The sequence below is a fragment of the Mytilus galloprovincialis genome, chromosome 8 (assembly GCF_965363235.1).
Source record: "Mytilus galloprovincialis chromosome 8, xbMytGall1.hap1.1, whole genome shotgun sequence".
Classification (NCBI taxonomy): domain Eukaryota; kingdom Metazoa; phylum Mollusca; class Bivalvia; order Mytilida; family Mytilidae; genus Mytilus; species Mytilus galloprovincialis.
The window spans coordinates 1575398-1592463 of NC_134845.1; the positions used below are offsets into that span (position 1 = coordinate 1575398).

Below are 17066 nucleotides of genomic sequence, written 5' to 3' on the forward strand. Positions count from 1 at the left end.
CTCACAGTTTCTGAAAGCAAGTTTAAAACAGATTACATTTATTATGTTCTCCAATCTTAAGCATCAATCTGATCTTGATAAACCAAAAATTACCTGTGCAATCAGGCGGACATTTTCTCTGTGTCTGAAAAAAAGAAAGAGCAACACATTGTTTTTACAATATGAATAAAGATATGTCGTATATCGGAACAATTTAATTTAGACGTATAGGAGATCTAGAGGAAACAGTTTCACTGGGATATATTTTTGCTGTTAATAAGTATTAGAACATTCGATGTCTCGAAGTTTTTACTGTTGGCAATTTCAGAATCCGTGACAATAAAGTAATAAAAAAAATATTGCTACCTGTATTAGATTTGAGTAACGCCTCAGAGGGTACCACACGTGATGAATCAATTCGAAAATGTGGATATTATTTCATTGGAAGTCTTTGTCTTACAGTTTTGGAAATCATTTCAGATGTTTAGGAATGTATCTCCCGCAGGCATATTTCTGATAGTATATCCTGTTTTGCAAGAGTTCTGGTGCCTTCTGATGTTATCCAAACTTCATCGATAGTATATATGTTTATTTTTCAAAATATGTTTGAATCGACTGACTAGCTTCACTTTTAAACATCTGATTCAGGACAAGTGCTAACGTAAAAATATAGTTCTACTTTTTACAACTCTGCTTGTAAAGATACATTAGTTTCAAAAATGAAAGGCCGATAGTGTTTACTGTGAAACTAACAATGTGATTTTTGTGTGTTAATCTATTTTTATTTTGTTAATATTTATTATTATGCCAATTTCCTAATTTGATCTCTCATACGTTTTTAATGTATGTACAATGTATATATAAGGGGGAAAAGATGAGAAAGATACATTAATGCCCCTCTTAACTTTTATTTATTATTATGCCGATTGCCTTATTTGATCTCTCATACGTTTTAAATGTATGTACAATGTATATATAAGGGGGAAAAAGAGGCAACAAATGAGAAAGATATATTTATGCCCCTGTTAACTTCTATATTTCATAAATTCCTTTTGAATAGAAATGTATACAATTAAGTTGAAATATAAAATCAATATTTAAGAAACAATTGATGCAAGCTATACTATCCTTTATTGTAGTTTTAAAATAGGTAGGCATTATAATCGTGATTATTTTAGTCCGAGCGATAGTGAGATCTTAAATAACAAGAATATAATACCAACCCATGTTAAAACTTCAATAAAGTAAAGCTTGCATCAATTATTTCGATTCTGATTGGGACAATTAGGGTAATTTATATGTCCAATGTTTATAAGTGTAGACCGTTTGTGTAGGCTCTACCAAGAACCTCCCTTTTTACTTTTTGTACACAAGCAAACGACTGGCAATGTAATTTTTCAGAGGGATGAGTTTTGAACAGCCAGCATGAACGGATGTCGTATCTAGGTCCAATAAGTCAATTACGATTTACAACACATAACAGTCTTAATAAATGAATAAGTAACCTCGTGTATGTCGTTTAAGAGTTTAGAAGTGTTTTAAGTTAATGAAATATATATTAAATGCATGCCAATTTGATGAAATTCATTATTCTCAGTAGTCAATATACGTATGAGCAAATACATTTCATAGGATTTTGAGTACGGGTTTATTCACAAAGCAAAAGAAGCACGTCATATTTAAACAACAAATGAACGATTGGTAAAAGTTAGTTTGATGACAGCAGGACGAATATGGACAAAAATAGGTCAATAAACATTCTGACGGATTTATACTTACCAAAAATGTCATATCGGATAAAATGTTTTAAGCAATCTGACATATATCAAACCATTAGTGTTCTAGTATGAATTATTTGACATTTGTTATTTCTGGGCAATTTCTCATTGTTGAAGGCCGTACGGTGACCTATAGTTCTTAATGTTTTTGTCGTTTTGTCTCCTCTGGGGAGTTGTATCATTGACAATCATACCACATCTTCTATTTTATTTTTACATATTAGTTATTGAAAAACTGGTCATTATCGTGATATATGAACTGTCCACAGGACAGTGGTATTGAATGAGACAGCGATAATGGCTGAGCCAAAGGCGAGGTCATTATCGCTGTCGCAGTCAATACCACCGTCCTACGGGCTGTGGTATTGTTTAAAGTAACCTCGAGATAATGTACGATTTCTTTAGGAAAGAGTGAAGACCGGTCATAGTTTAAGATATCTATATAAGTCATTTTCATATTTGAAATACAAAATAAAGTTTACTATAATTGCATCAGTAGCAAAACGGTCATTAGAGTTGTTTGCACTAGCAGACGTGTCTTCCATTTTCCTAACTGTAAACTGTAAACACGTCTAATCGCGTTACGTTTTATTACGGAACGTCACTCAAACAGACAAACCACGCCCCACCGGTCATTATCATGTAAAAGTCTGTTAACGACCGGTTTTCCGGTCCGTTTTGTTCTTTAACGACCGATGGAACTTATTACTGAAGAATAAAGAATGTCATGTGGCTTCTTTTTATCCAATAAGATAAGCTTTATCTGAACCGATTTGAAATAAAACATAATAAATACATATTCAAACATTTGCACATACCTTGTCAAAAATCCAAAGCAAAGGATATTTAGTCAAATGTTGATTTTTACTACCACAGGTCCAGCTTGAAGATCTTTTCGCCTCATAAATTGAAAACACACAGGGAGATCTATCACAAACTTCTCCTACTTCAATTTGAAAAAGTTTAGATACATCTATGTTTTTATGGCTCTTACCAATACTGGTTAGATAGAATTTCAGAACATCAGTTAAAGTGAATGTCAAGCATTCTTGAATGCTGGCTGCAATATCTGGCGAGATGGTAAATTTAGATGGTATGTGTGTAAGGTAGACGACGACTCTAGTGTCCTCTATAATTATTCGGAACTCGGTTTTACTGTCAACATATAACACGGCCGAGGAATGATATAATAGAGAATATCCGTTCTCCTCTTTAATAGGCCAAATACCACTTACTGCACCAATAAGTTTAAAGGCCAATGAAGAAGGTATTATTCTCTTCGGTATTCGATAGACCAAAGAAATTGTTTTCTTCTCAAATGACTTGGCATCCAAAAATGACATTGGCATTTTATTCTTAATTGTGCATGGAACTATAAAGTAATCCACATCTGCATCATTGTTACCCGAGAGTCGTTTCGGAACGACCAGAACATCTAGGTGCACGAGGACTTGGATAACAAACTCTTTGATTTCATCGCATTCTATGAGCTGATGGACTGGTTCCTGTTGCCATAGTTTTAGGAGATCACATTTTTTAATCCTTCCAGTATTCGTCATTTTTCTTAGTATATTCCTCAGGGTTTCATCCTTTGGCCAAAACATTTCATCTGTAATAAACGATCTAAGGATGTTGACCAATGCAGGAGGATAAATGACGATAAAATTGTTAAGTTTCGGTTGATTAAAATACATGATTTTGCCCAACGCGTGTTGTGTTAAGAGAAAATCATCCAGCTGTTTGTCAGAGAGTGATAAATCTCCATTCATGATGTTTGCTTCAACTAAATGTGTTTTTAGTATGAAATTTATATTTTCTTTTCTCATATTAGTAATCAGAAGCTCAAGAGGAACCCAAATCATAGGCCGTCGTTGTCCCCAGGTTGGTTGGTTCTCGGCAAAACTTACAAGGTAGTTTTTCAAATTCTGAATTTCTTTATTGTTTTTGTCTGTACCATTTATGAAGAAAACTGGATCGAAGACAAAGTGATTCTTCATTTCATGAGAACCAAACATTTCAGTAACGTGTTTAACGAATTCTTGTTTCCTCTTCTTCTGCATATCCTGGAAGGTAAAAGATATTGAAGTAAAAAATAACTGCTAATGTTAACTAGAAAATGATATGAATTTGTGAACAGTATTTGTCAAATATAAATGATAAATGAATCACAAATGATACACTAACATCGGAATGTGTGATCTAAAGTGTTTTTTTGGCAATGTTGTTACTATTAGGGTTTATATTTTTTTTTCATCAAAAACATATTCTTTTAATGCAAACCTTCTTATAAAATACAAGTCATTCTGTTCAGTTGTAAAAGAAAATAAAGATTATTATGTAGTAAATAAAAACGGGATCACCAGCATTTAAAAATCTAGGTTTTGTTTTCTTATAGAAATAAAACATATTGTTTGTAACCAATTCTACTCTGCATTTAAAGTGATGCCTGTACGAAATGTGACGCCTAAAAATGACTCGGAAACTAGGCGAAGAAATCATATTCATTCTGGCGTCATTGCAGTGTTTAAGGAATTCATGTCCAGTCATAAACCGAGCAGAAACCAGACGGAAACCAACGTTACTGAGGAAAAAACAGACGTTAAATTAGACGTTATATTCAAATGAGTACGCCAGGTCAATAGATACATAAAGACAAACGTAGTATACCACTGTTCAAAAGTTAGAAATCTATGGGTAAAAAACAAGACGGGGCTACAAACTAAAACCTAGTGATCCTCATCAAATGAAAGAAAAGAAAACGACACAACAGAAATACGGAAGTACAACAAAAGGCAAACGACAATACAACACACATATCACCAGGCGTAATATCCTAACACACCAGTACGCATAAATCAGTGCATTACCCTAGCTGTGTTCTTTGTGTATTTAATACAAACTTTTTCTGTAGCTTACAATTCTCACTTTTTAACATACAACTAGAAATATTAACCATTACGGACGCTATTATATAAATACATGCATAAACAACAAACACTGGCTCAAATTAGTTTTTAAAAAGTTCAAATAACGATTTAGGTTTTTTTCAAATAAAAAATAAAACATTTAGAGTAAGTTGCTTTGAAAATTAATATCATTTAGATTGGGACACTGGGATTTAATTAGTGAAAGATTGACTTTTTATTTACAATTAGGGCGAAGGTTCCAAGAATTTTGAAATTAATAGCAAAAACAGAAATAAGTAATAACTTAGTTACTCATATAGCATGTATAGTTATTAGTTACCATATAAACCCCTTTCTTTTCATATCGGAATTTGTGTTTATCAATCCATATTTTCATTTCAATTTTTGTTCATAAGCACAAGAAAAGCTTATTATCCTTGAAAATATATCGCTGCCATGTTTCTATTTTTTTTTAATCCCATGATCCTCTAGACAAAGCTTTATTGGTACAATGAATAAAGCATCTCTAACAGTTTACATTTGAATGAAATTTTACACCCGGTTTATTTTAATTTACTTTAGTCAAACCATTCTTGTCGTCGCCTGTGAATGCTAAAAAGGAGTAGGTCCGGTAATAACCCTTTTTGGGCCAAAAATATAGCAGTTTTACAAAATTTTTAAAATGTAAACTTTTAGTTATTTATTGAAAAATAGAATACTTCTGATACATATATATGGGCTGATTTTGACAATACAATGCACATATATCGGGTACTAGGATTATAAAGTCATACTAAATAACTGAAATCTTCACAATTTTAACATTTTCGTATAATTTTAGACGGTTGACGTCATAAATGAAAGTGGCTACATTTGTTCATTCGTAATATTGAAATGTAATATAAAAAAGAAGATGTGGTATTATTGCCAATGAGACAACTATCCACAAAAGACCAAACTGACACAAACATTAACAACTATAGGTAACCGTACGGCCTTCAACAATGAACAAAGCCCATACCGCATAGTCAGCTATAAAAGGCCCCGATAAGACAAGGTAAAACAATTCAAACGAGAAAACTAACGGCCTTATTTAGGTAAAAAAAAATGAACGAAAAACAAATATTTAACACATAAACAAACGACAACCACTGAATTACTGGCTCCTGACTTGGGACAGGCACAAGCATAAATAATGGGGCGGGGTTAAACATGTTAGCGGGATTCCAACCCTCCCCCTAACCTGGGACAGTGGTATAACAGTACAACATAAGAACGAACTATAAAAATCAGTTGAAAAAGGCTTAACTCATCAGATAGACAAAAAATATACAAGTGGACGTGGCCGGGTACTTATACATCCCGACACAAAAAGACACAATGAACAGATCTGAGAGTACTCGCAGTTATCCGACAGCTAGTTCAAAGCCACTAACAACTAATAAAAAAATCATGCATCTAAGACTAAACAATCAATCCGTACACATCCAACATCCAATGGATTTAGTGTGAAGACGTCATAAACAACCAGAGAAAAACATGACCTTGTGCAATGCCAAGTTACAGGTATCGACAGATTGTAAATCCATGACTATGTATATGTATATAACATACTAGTGATATTTAGTTAGCTTTTAATCTACTGATAACAAAATCAATATTTATACCAATAAAAACAATATTCAATGATCTTATTACAGTGTTGAATAGGTAACCTTTAAGAATAAGTTTATTTAAAGGAGCGACAAGTTTACATGGATCATTTCTAAATTTCCGGGCACGGTTAACAACATGTAAGTTGTATTCATGATGATACATAACATATTATATAAAGGTTGAGGATGAACACGGATGCGACCACTTTCCTTTTTTACCATAACCATAGAAAGAGTTACATTTTTTGGCACATTTGATAGATTTGTCGCATTTAAACTTGAATCGCAGAGTATTTAATGAGTACATCTGTTAAAATCTTTCAAATAAACTTATTAAATCAACTGAAATAGTCACTTAAGTGTTTAAAAAGAGTCCAAAATCTTTCGACAGATGAACCTGAAATTTGAGACCAAAATCTGTCCTTACCGGACCTAATCCTTTACGTTTTCTATTCCATTACGCCTGGATCTAGACAAGTAATTACCACTTGTGTCTGATTTACGGCAGATTGCCAGGAGTAATACGCCTCGAGGTTTTGTACGGGTGGTATTTATTTGTGTCTTTTTTTCAGTTTCAACAAATATGTTTTCGATATAATTTAGTTCACATACTTCCTGTTAATAAATCAATCCTTACCTCAGAAAGAAGGTCGCTGTGCGTTGCAGCAAACACTATCATAGGCATTACATCATCAACATCACTCTCTTCAACACAATAAGTGAGTATTGAATTGACCCAATGCTTCACAATACCTAGAAGAGAAATGAGGACACAGAATTCATATCCTGTCTACATATGTGTACTTTATTTAAACCAAAATAGTGAAGAACATTATCACGTGTAAACGTATCATATGTTGTATCCATAATGTTAAGACGCTTAGAAGTAGAAATGTGCGATTAACCAAATAAAAATTTAACGAGCAGGAAAGGAAATTTTGGTCCTAATTGCTTTTTAACTTCGTACTTTATTTTGCCTTTATACTGATTAGTCTTTTGAATAGTTGATATCTTCGGGGATTTACAGTAAACGTTTATTGAACGCTAGCTACCATACTTTTCTTCTTTTACATGTAATACCTGCCATATATCAGGGATAATGTTAGGTAGATAATTTTAAAAATGCCCGATGTAATGGTCTGCGTTGTAATGGTGTATTGTCCTTTAAATAATTAAGAAGTGTGTATAAGGCATTTGGGTTGTAATGTGTGGAATAGATATATTAAAATTTGCAATGTCCTCAAATGCCTTCCATGTCTTTTTACATCAGAATTATAAAGAGCATATATTATTCAACACAGAGAAGATTCCTAAATTCGCCAATAGGATTCAGAGATGGAGATTGGTAGCCATAGTTATGCTACTTAACACACGTCAATCAAATTCGTGACAACTAATACCAAATATTTGAAAAAGAATACACTTCTCTAATTGTTTCTATGCTATGAATATTTCCAAACAAAAATATGCATTGAAAGAAATTAATTTTTTTCATTTTCAATTTTAAAAAACCTACTATTGAGATGTAACCATCGTTGTATTACAGATAAGGAGTCTCAAAAAGTATACAGATCTGCTGCGATATGTTAAGGTACAATTCTTATACATTTTGAATTATATACAAGAATTGCCTTTTAAACGATTTCCACTAATTTTCCCATATTTGATTGACAGATCGAATACATCTGATCATTAAACTGAGCAATTTTCTACATAGATAGGAAACATACAGATACTTGTTTCATGTCAAAAAGAATATTACTTCGTAAAGAAACGCACTGATTCCTAAAATAAATGCACTGACAATAAGATTATCAAAATACTTAACCTTTTGATAATAACTACTTTGTTGAGTTTGATAGATTGATATTGCTACATACACTCTGTATGTCTAATTGTGCATTGTTCTGGCCGTCATGTTTTTGAAAGAAATAGATTTTCAAGTTGATTTAAAACAATCCCTTAAAGAAATTACAAAAAAGAATCAAAATTCCTAAATATTATCTTCTGATATAATAATGATGTCCTGTCATTGAAAAATTTAAAACATCTTAGTGAGAGCTTTCATCCAAGTAAACCTGATATTAAGGCTAGTACCAATACTAAACGTTTGGCTTTACATTTTGATCTTTTTATCGATATTGACACAGAATGACGACATTGACAAACGTGCCGATTTCAATTTACATAATCTATTTTTGAGTAATAACATACTACCTGTCTCACTCTTTTGAGTTTCAAATCTCTCAAAATTCATACGTTCACGATCTACGAAGCTCAATAGCTTTGTTTGCCTTGACCGGTACGATAGGTCTGCGACTTAAACTGACTAGTTACATGTTTTCGCAGTCTTACATCTCTAATCTGTAATTATTCTGATTTTGTCCACATTTTGACAATTACGGGTGATCCATGCATAACAGACGAGACTCATCCTGTTGGCATGATACGTATAGTCTTTTCTGTTTAAGGGTTCATACAAGATCAACGTTTCAAGTGCGTTCAATTAATTTGTCCTCTTAATCGATTAGTGATTTTATACAACGGAAAACTAATTTATGTTGTTCAATTTTAGCAACTTAAATTTAACAAATAGTGTATGATTTAAATGTGAAAGGTCAATTTAAATAAATTTGGCAAATGAGGAATGGTGCATTGGGTAATGACTATATAATTAGAATTCAAGATATGATGGTGTTTGGAGTAACTGGAATTTTAAACTATTCATGTACTGCAAATAAGTTGCATAATGTAATAGTGAAGCTTTCTAAACACATAACTTGGTTTATGTTTATGGTCATTTTAATACTACGTTGAATTAAAAACACTGCTAAAGTTTTAAAATATGTTTTTAAAATGCCCTATGTTTTATAGATATTGTTTTTTAATGATTGTGATTTTGGTAGAATAAAAATGAAATATTAAGCAAAGCCATAAAATTATACGTTATACGTACATTCATTAGAAATATCTCCTGTAGGATATTCTTTCAGTGGCTCATGAAAATTCCTACTTCCATCAAACATCACGACAAATGTCCCACCGTGCTGCACAAATAACTGATGGGTCATGTCATACGATCGTTGACCACCAAAGTCGACTAAATCTGAAGGGGCAATCTTGATTTTGTAATGACCACTCTTTATTTCTTTCAAAATGTCTTCACGTACAGCGTAGGCTTCAATTTTGTTCATCTTAGGCAGACTAACTGGTGCTGCTTTTTCAATGTCGGATGTCATTTTACTTATAACCGGTACATCTTTAGATTCTTCGCCATAAACATCGGATGAATGAGAAACTGTGGAACTGTAATCTGTGTCTTTCTTTATCGTCTGTTGATTTGACTTAGGAAAGTCAGTTCCAGTAGATGATTGCGCAATTTGCTTGCCCTGGTTGGTATCAACACTTTGACATATCACTGTCTCACGATTTGGCTTACCTATTACCACCTTTGTCAACACAGTTTGATCTCTTACGCCTACAATAAAGACCTTATCATTATTTTATAAACAAACGTTGATACAGATTTAGAATGTTTATTTGTGAAAATAAAATGTAGAAATAGCAAAGATAAACAATATTTACACACGATGATCGGATATGATAATTGATCACTGAAGTACGAAACACTTTTCTCTTATGCTTGTGCTATTTTCACATTTCCTCAGCGGTGGGAGAAAACAAATTTCCATCACTAGTGAAGTATCTGTTCGCAGCAAATGATTGTTCTTAATTTAATTTTGAACTTTATTCTTGATTTCTTCTGAATTTCCTATTGAGACGTCATAAAAAAGGCGACCATGTCTGATGACGTCACATATAAAGGACTTTCTGAAAATATTTGAAAGTGAAGGATACAAATAATTCACGAAACAGATTCCATCACTATAACTGGTGTATTACGATATTTATCCACTCTCCGCAGTTAAATTTATAATTTTCTTTACAAAGCTCGACAAGCATCGCGCTTAAAATATTATAAACTTTACGGTCTCGAGTGAAAAAATAACCTATCACACTTGTTGCAGTTATTGAATCTACACATACTTGACAAAAAATAACCTCCATTGCAAAAATGTTCACTGCATTCATAAGTCAGAAAGCAGCAGTTTTGAAACAAAGAATTTTGTTTATTCAAATTTTATCGGAAAACCGGCGAAACCTTTCCATCACGACGAACGTATCAGATGCGCACCAATTTTGTGACATAGATTGAGTCAATGGGTATTTTACGCCTTTGCTATCTAGAGCTCAGTTTTATGTTAATAACGAAGTCCGTTCGTCTATGCGATTTATATCACAAAAATACTGATTTTCAAGGACAATTATCAACCGAAAGTTTAACCAAATTTAATTATAATGAATGGCAATAATTTATTTTGAATTTATTGAACCATAAAATCAGTTTTTGACTCTTCCAATTTTACATTATCTGCTTCATGGGTTATTCAATGTGAAGAGTCAATAATTAATGTTATGGTTCAATAAATTCGAAAATAAATAATAGCCATTCATTAAGTATACAAATATGCTTTTCATATCAAACAGATTTAATCGTTTTTAGACTACATTACCTCCTGTTAAAGGAACCATCTCATGAGTTTCCAAGTTAATACCGTTACGTCCAAAGTGTATGACTAATCCATTTGTTGATTGCCACGTAAACGGTATTGTACTACCAATAAGAACACTTGCTAGGGTTGACTTTCCACATGCACAACTTCCACAAAGGAAAACTCTATTTTCAAACGATTCATATGTTCCAGTAGATAGCAGTTTGTTAAAATCCTCAGAACTACCAGCAAAAGGTAGTAAATACTCAGGATTTTCTAAAATGAATGTGAGATTCATTATAAGTGTTAATGTTGTGTATATTAAAAATATCAAAATTCTTCTTAAAATCGAGTAGAGATTTAATTGTGAATTACTCAAATATTTATATTTACAAAAATGACTTGAATTTGCGATGATTGAAAAAAATGCAACATCAATTCTTATTGTTTACAAAAGATAAACTAAGTTGTTTTTTTTATGTAGGAAATGATATCGAAGTAACAGGAAGTAAACAAAGATTTACTAAAACGGCAAATTGAGAATTATCACTTATTTTTTTATGTATAATATAAAAAAGAAGATATGGTATGATTGCCAATGAGACGACTCTCTACAAAAGACCACAATGACACATAAATTACCAACTATAGGTCGTCGTAATAATGCATAGGTGAATTTTCGTAAAATAAGGTATTTGCATACAAAGAGCGTTGCAATTAGGACTTCTGCCTTTTGAAATATAGAGGTATATACAAATAGTCTACGCCTTCGCCTCCGCTGCCGGCTAATTATCCTCATATCACGTATTCTTCAACTTGTCGCAGACGAAATAGAAATATGTTCTCAAAGAGTTTTACAAAACAAGGGTTCACAGCCCACAACTAGGTGTTGAAAAATGTGTTCTTTTGCCAACCATAACAAGTCATATGGCTTTTGATAAATTGCGTGGAATTGAAGAATGGTTGGTTTTTGATACACATTATCGTAATTTACCATAACATTTCTCATAAATGTTTATTGTTATCTCTCTTTGGCTTGTATATTAAACACAACTGGTATTTTTTGACGTACGTAAAATTCTATTTGTTTCCTTTTCTCCATTTATTTTAATTCTGTTTTAAATTAGCGTATTCCTTAAAAGAGGGAGTTTTAACTTATATTTGAACATACGAAAAGGTATATGTCTCAAATTCCCCTCTTGTTGTGGTGTTTGCAATTTTGGATACCCTCGCGAGACTCTTTCCGTCAAAATATTGATGGAATCACAACTTCTTTTACACATATGTGTTACATAAAGTCAGCGTATAAGCACATGTATACTTCTCTCAGTACTATAAGGGAAAATACTTATCATCAAAAGTATGCATAAGCATGTCTATGGATTACATGTAAAAAAAAAGATGTGGTCTGTCTGCCAATAAAGTTGATGAGTATCGAATAACACATTATCAAATTGTCAAGTTCTTAAGTTTTTCTAATATCAAGGCTTACTAAAATACCCCGATTATTTGACTATCAGCTCGTTCGGGGGTAATTTTTTGTTTGCCATAAAGGGTATTTGCCATTTGGTATATTTGTAAGATTACCAAACATCGGACTCAATGATAAATCAATGAATCTTAAAATGTTAAAATGAATGATTTCTGTCATACGTGTGTCATTGAAAATAATCTATCACGAATAAACAATTAAAAAACAATCTTTTACATAAGACAGGTCATTGCTGCAATCGAAAATAGAGCATCTCGCGGTGTGATAAATATGACATATAGAAAATCCCTTGAAGGATGCGATTTTTAAGAGTGTCAACAATTGTGTTACGAACAGTTGGAGCAACGAACAGGCAGAAGGAAAATGTATGGCAAAGGCAATTATATTGATAAAAAACAGCAGTTGCGGGAGGAGAAAAGTCTAAAACAAAAATTCAAAAGTGATGTGAAAGTTATCAAAAGCGAACAAAGGTATCACATGCCGTAGATTGTAAATCCCGAATGACATCAACATAGCGTGATTCGATTCTAAGAAAATTGCACCTGCCCCTTTACCAAGATCATAGTATTTACTATAGAAATTAATATAACTCTTTTTATTTCGCTAAATTATACATATAAGCGTTCCTCAATTTGACTTAAGACTGTTTTTCTGTATCAGATGACTCATATTTTGACTGTAACTTTTTTGTTCATAATCCTTTCCGCAAAACAACATTTTGCATTATGATTTTTCACTCCAAATGGCGGCATCCTCTTAAACTTCGACATTAAATATTTGTATTTCTAAATTACTTCAGTCATCGTCCACCAATTCGTCCTACAGCGGTTTTTTCCCATTGGTGTTTCATGTAATAAAACTGAAGTATTTTTCTTTTGTTTAAAAATATTAATATTAATATACCAAAGCCGACTAAAGACCGACCATGTAGACATATTTAGGTTTAGGGTAGCTAAAATCCCCTTCGTCAGTTCAATAGAACGCCGACCATACCGACTTATATTAAATAGTAAGGTTGCTAAGTTCCCTCTGTCTCTTGAAGGTGGATACAAGGCAACAGAAAAAAATGTGGACTTTCAAGTGCCGAAACCTAACATAAGGTCTTTTTTTATATTTATGTGTTATTTTGTAATTCCTGTTCTTACTTCAATTCCGTTTAATTTTAAGAATGTCAGTGTTTTTATTAAGGAAGTAGCCTTTTGATGTTAAGATGATGAGATGCTGGGACTAATTTCGATTAAGCTTTTTGTTTTCTTGCTTGCCTGCATGATGTTATTTTGGGGGAATTAACGATCATTTTATCTTGAGGCCGTTTTTTATCCTGTCCATTGATTTTGAAAATGCTTACAATGATTATGTAACAAAAATAAAAAAATGTTTTCAAAATTATCTAATGGGAAACTCGTGTGTTTTTTTTTTTTTAATTTGAAGATCCAGTCCAACTGGGAAGTTAATTTCATTTTAGTCAAAATCAGAGCCAGATATGTTTTCATCATAAGTACTCTAGCAACCACCTCCTCCAAATATCAATTGTCGTCTAGTACATGAATGCTATTCTAAAATTAAATCTTTGAAATTTGAAAAGAATAGAATATGATTGTATTTGGTTCAGTTATTATTAAAAATGAAATGATGAAATGATTATTCGTCTTTACCTGCCGAGGTGGTACGATTTTTGTCAAAATAAGTCAAAATATATATCGCTGATGAATTACTTATTTTCAAGTGATTAATTCGACCTCATTGAATCCTAACTCATCATGTGAAATTCATTTAAACCCATTAGCTAGATATTGGTTACGCATTCATTAGTCGTGATAATCTGTTTAAAGGAAAAGAATGTAAAAACTGAAAGTGAATCAAAGTTGAACCAATCCGTTGATTATTTCGATACACATAAACATCATTATCTAACATAATATCATTGCATAACTTAGTTTTTAATTTTTAACATGAAATCATACAGACATAGAAAAGTATAATTGCACGATGTCGCTATCTGTTTATATTTATGTGTACGTTTATATTAGGTTATGTGACAGTCGGCAGTCTTTGGATGTCATCTCGATAGCTAATTAAATGGCGTCAAGATAAACAACACGTGAAATGCTGAAATATATCATCGACAGCATGCATTGTTAACTATTTTATTTAGTTAACTGTTTATTTCAGACGTATTGTAATTTGAATACACGTTTTAGTATGTTATTTATTAAAATGAGAATTTGAACCAAACCGGTGAACATGAGTTGCAAGATTATGCCTCTAAAAACTATCATTTTAACTATCCGATCAAAATGCTAAAATCGGCGATGGGATACCACCATATACATATAATAAAGTCTTATAATTGTAAGCTTACTTGCGTTAACTTACGTAAGTTAAGTTAAAAGCTTGAAAATATTGAAACGTTATTAATCTGTTAAACCTCTTTCATGAATTATTGATACATTATAGCAGTCATTTCAAAACAGGAAGCCAATGAATACGTTTGTTAATCTAGATTTTTCTAAAACTAAAAGGTATATATAATTTCTCAAAATATAAAGATACTTCTACAATTTTGTGATTTTGTTTTAGAATAAAACTGCAGTTTTTACCACAATTTAGACACTGATAATAAATTTGTAAAATATTTATATACACTTAATCTAATTTCAATAGGTCAGAAAGCAGAGTTACATTAAGATTGAATTTGAAGTATGCATAAATGTTTTTAATTTAAGATTCTACTCTGGAAAACAATCTGGTATTATAAGATCATAAATAAGGATGATTTGTATTAAAATTTGAAATAAATCAAATGCATCTATATATATTTTTTCCAAATTTGCACATTATGAATATATACTAAATGCAAGCAAAATTATATTAATATCAAAATTGACTAAAAAAAATTCAAATTATGATTTTGAAATAGCTTACAAATAAGCTAATATTTGCAATATACCTGTCATATTCTGTTCTTGTGTTTGTATATCAGGGTCTTCATCTAGTACAATCTCTTTGTTATCACAACCTTCCGCAAGTGCTGGTTTTCTATCATCGTTAGGTTTATGTTCACCGGAAACTTTATCCAATTTAAGTAAGTTAACTATATTGTTGTTACCACCTTTCGAGGCCAATGTAAGTGCAGTTTCTCCATGCTTGTCAGTAATGTTAATGTCAGCACCTCTCTCAATAAGACGGGCTACTATCTGTAAATGTCCGTGAAGACAAGCATACATTAAAGGTGTCGTTCCACCATTGTTAGGTTTATCTATATCACAACCTTTATCTATCAGTAAGTTTGCTGTATCAATGTGACCATATTTGCAGGACAATGACAATGGCGTGTCTCCATCCTTGTCAGCAGTGTTAATGTCAGCACCTCTCTCAATAAGACGAGCTACTATCGGTAGATGTTCGTGAAGACAAGCATTCATTAGAGGTGTCATTCCATCGTTGTTAGGTTTATCTATATCACAACCTTTATCAATCAGTAAGTTTACTATATCAATGTTACCATTATCATAGGACAATGACAATGGCGTGTCTCCATCCTTGTTGGCAGTGTTAATGTCAGCACCTCTCTCAATAAGACGAGCTACTATCGGTAGATGTTCGTGAAGACAAGCATTCATTAGAGGTGTCATTCCATCGTTGTTAGGTTTATCTATATCACAACCTTTATCAATCAGTAAGTTTACTATATCAATGTTACCATTATCACAGGACAATGACAATGGCGTTTCTCCATCCTTGTCGGCAGTTTTAATGTCAGCACCTCTCTCAATAAGACGAGCTACTATCGGTAGATGTTCGTTAAGACAAGCATACATTAGAGGTGTCATTCCACCATTGTCAGGTTTATTTATATCACAACCTTTATCTATGAGTAAGTTTACTATATCAGTGTTACCAATGTCACAGGCCCAGCTAATCGGTGTTAATCCGTACTCGTCGGTTGTGTGAATGTCAGCCCCTCTCTCAATAAGACTGTTAACTTTTGATAAATGTCCGTTCTGACAAGCACTAATTAAACTGATTTCTTTAATATTATTAGGTTTACGAATAACGTTATGTGCATGACTATTGTCTGAAACATTTTGTTTGCCGTTATTATGTTTCAAATCTCTCTGGTCTACACCTATTCCTGCAGATAGAAAAAAACAAACTTAAGAAGTGTTGTTAAGGATAAAACGATATGCATTCAGTATTTTTAAACTACCAAATAAATCTTTCATAATAATCATTTAGAATGGTGCATTTTAAGCTAACCTTTTTTATGTTACAAAATTTACTATTCTGATAAATTCTGTACCTAAGGTGGTATCATACGTTTAATCACAATTATCGAGTTTGAACGGCACATTACCTCCATTAAATGACTATTTATGCAGCAGTTGGTCGTAAACATATAAAACTATTGTTTGTTAATGTTTGTTAAAGAAAATATTTGCTAGTAAAGTAATTGCATGAAAATGTATGATTATTAGAAAACAGTACACAATTCTGCTGAATCACACCTTAAAGGAACGCACTATGATGGATGTCTGTGTTCCGTGTGAATTGAAAATTAAGACTTTTTGTTCAGTCCCCGCCAGTCAAATTACCAAATATCCTTATCGTCTATAGAACCGTCACGCTAATAAAAAAAATGGGGTAGGGTATAATTTTCCTTTTTATGTGTATTGCCAGCAGAAAAAAAGGAAAAAAGAAAA

At 32.3% G+C, this 17066-nt stretch overlaps 1 protein-coding gene across 1 annotated transcript in view; it reads right to left on the reverse strand.

The window, feature by feature from the left end:
* LOC143042936 (uncharacterized) overlaps window positions 1-17066 on the reverse strand; it is a 55298-nt gene that overhangs the window by 4653 nt on the left and 33579 nt on the right. Inside the window, exons 4-9 of the mRNA XM_076215441.1 lie at window positions 15314-16498; window positions 10893-11147; window positions 9275-9796; window positions 6956-7071; window positions 2576-3820; window positions 94-124 (exon numbers count right to left, since the gene is read on the reverse strand). Of these exons, the coding sequence (XP_076071556.1) occupies window positions 94-124; window positions 2576-3820; window positions 6956-7071; window positions 9275-9796; window positions 10893-11147; window positions 15314-16498 (3354 nt within the window). The remainder of the gene's footprint in view (window positions 1-93; window positions 125-2575; window positions 3821-6955; window positions 7072-9274; window positions 9797-10892; window positions 11148-15313; window positions 16499-17066) is intronic.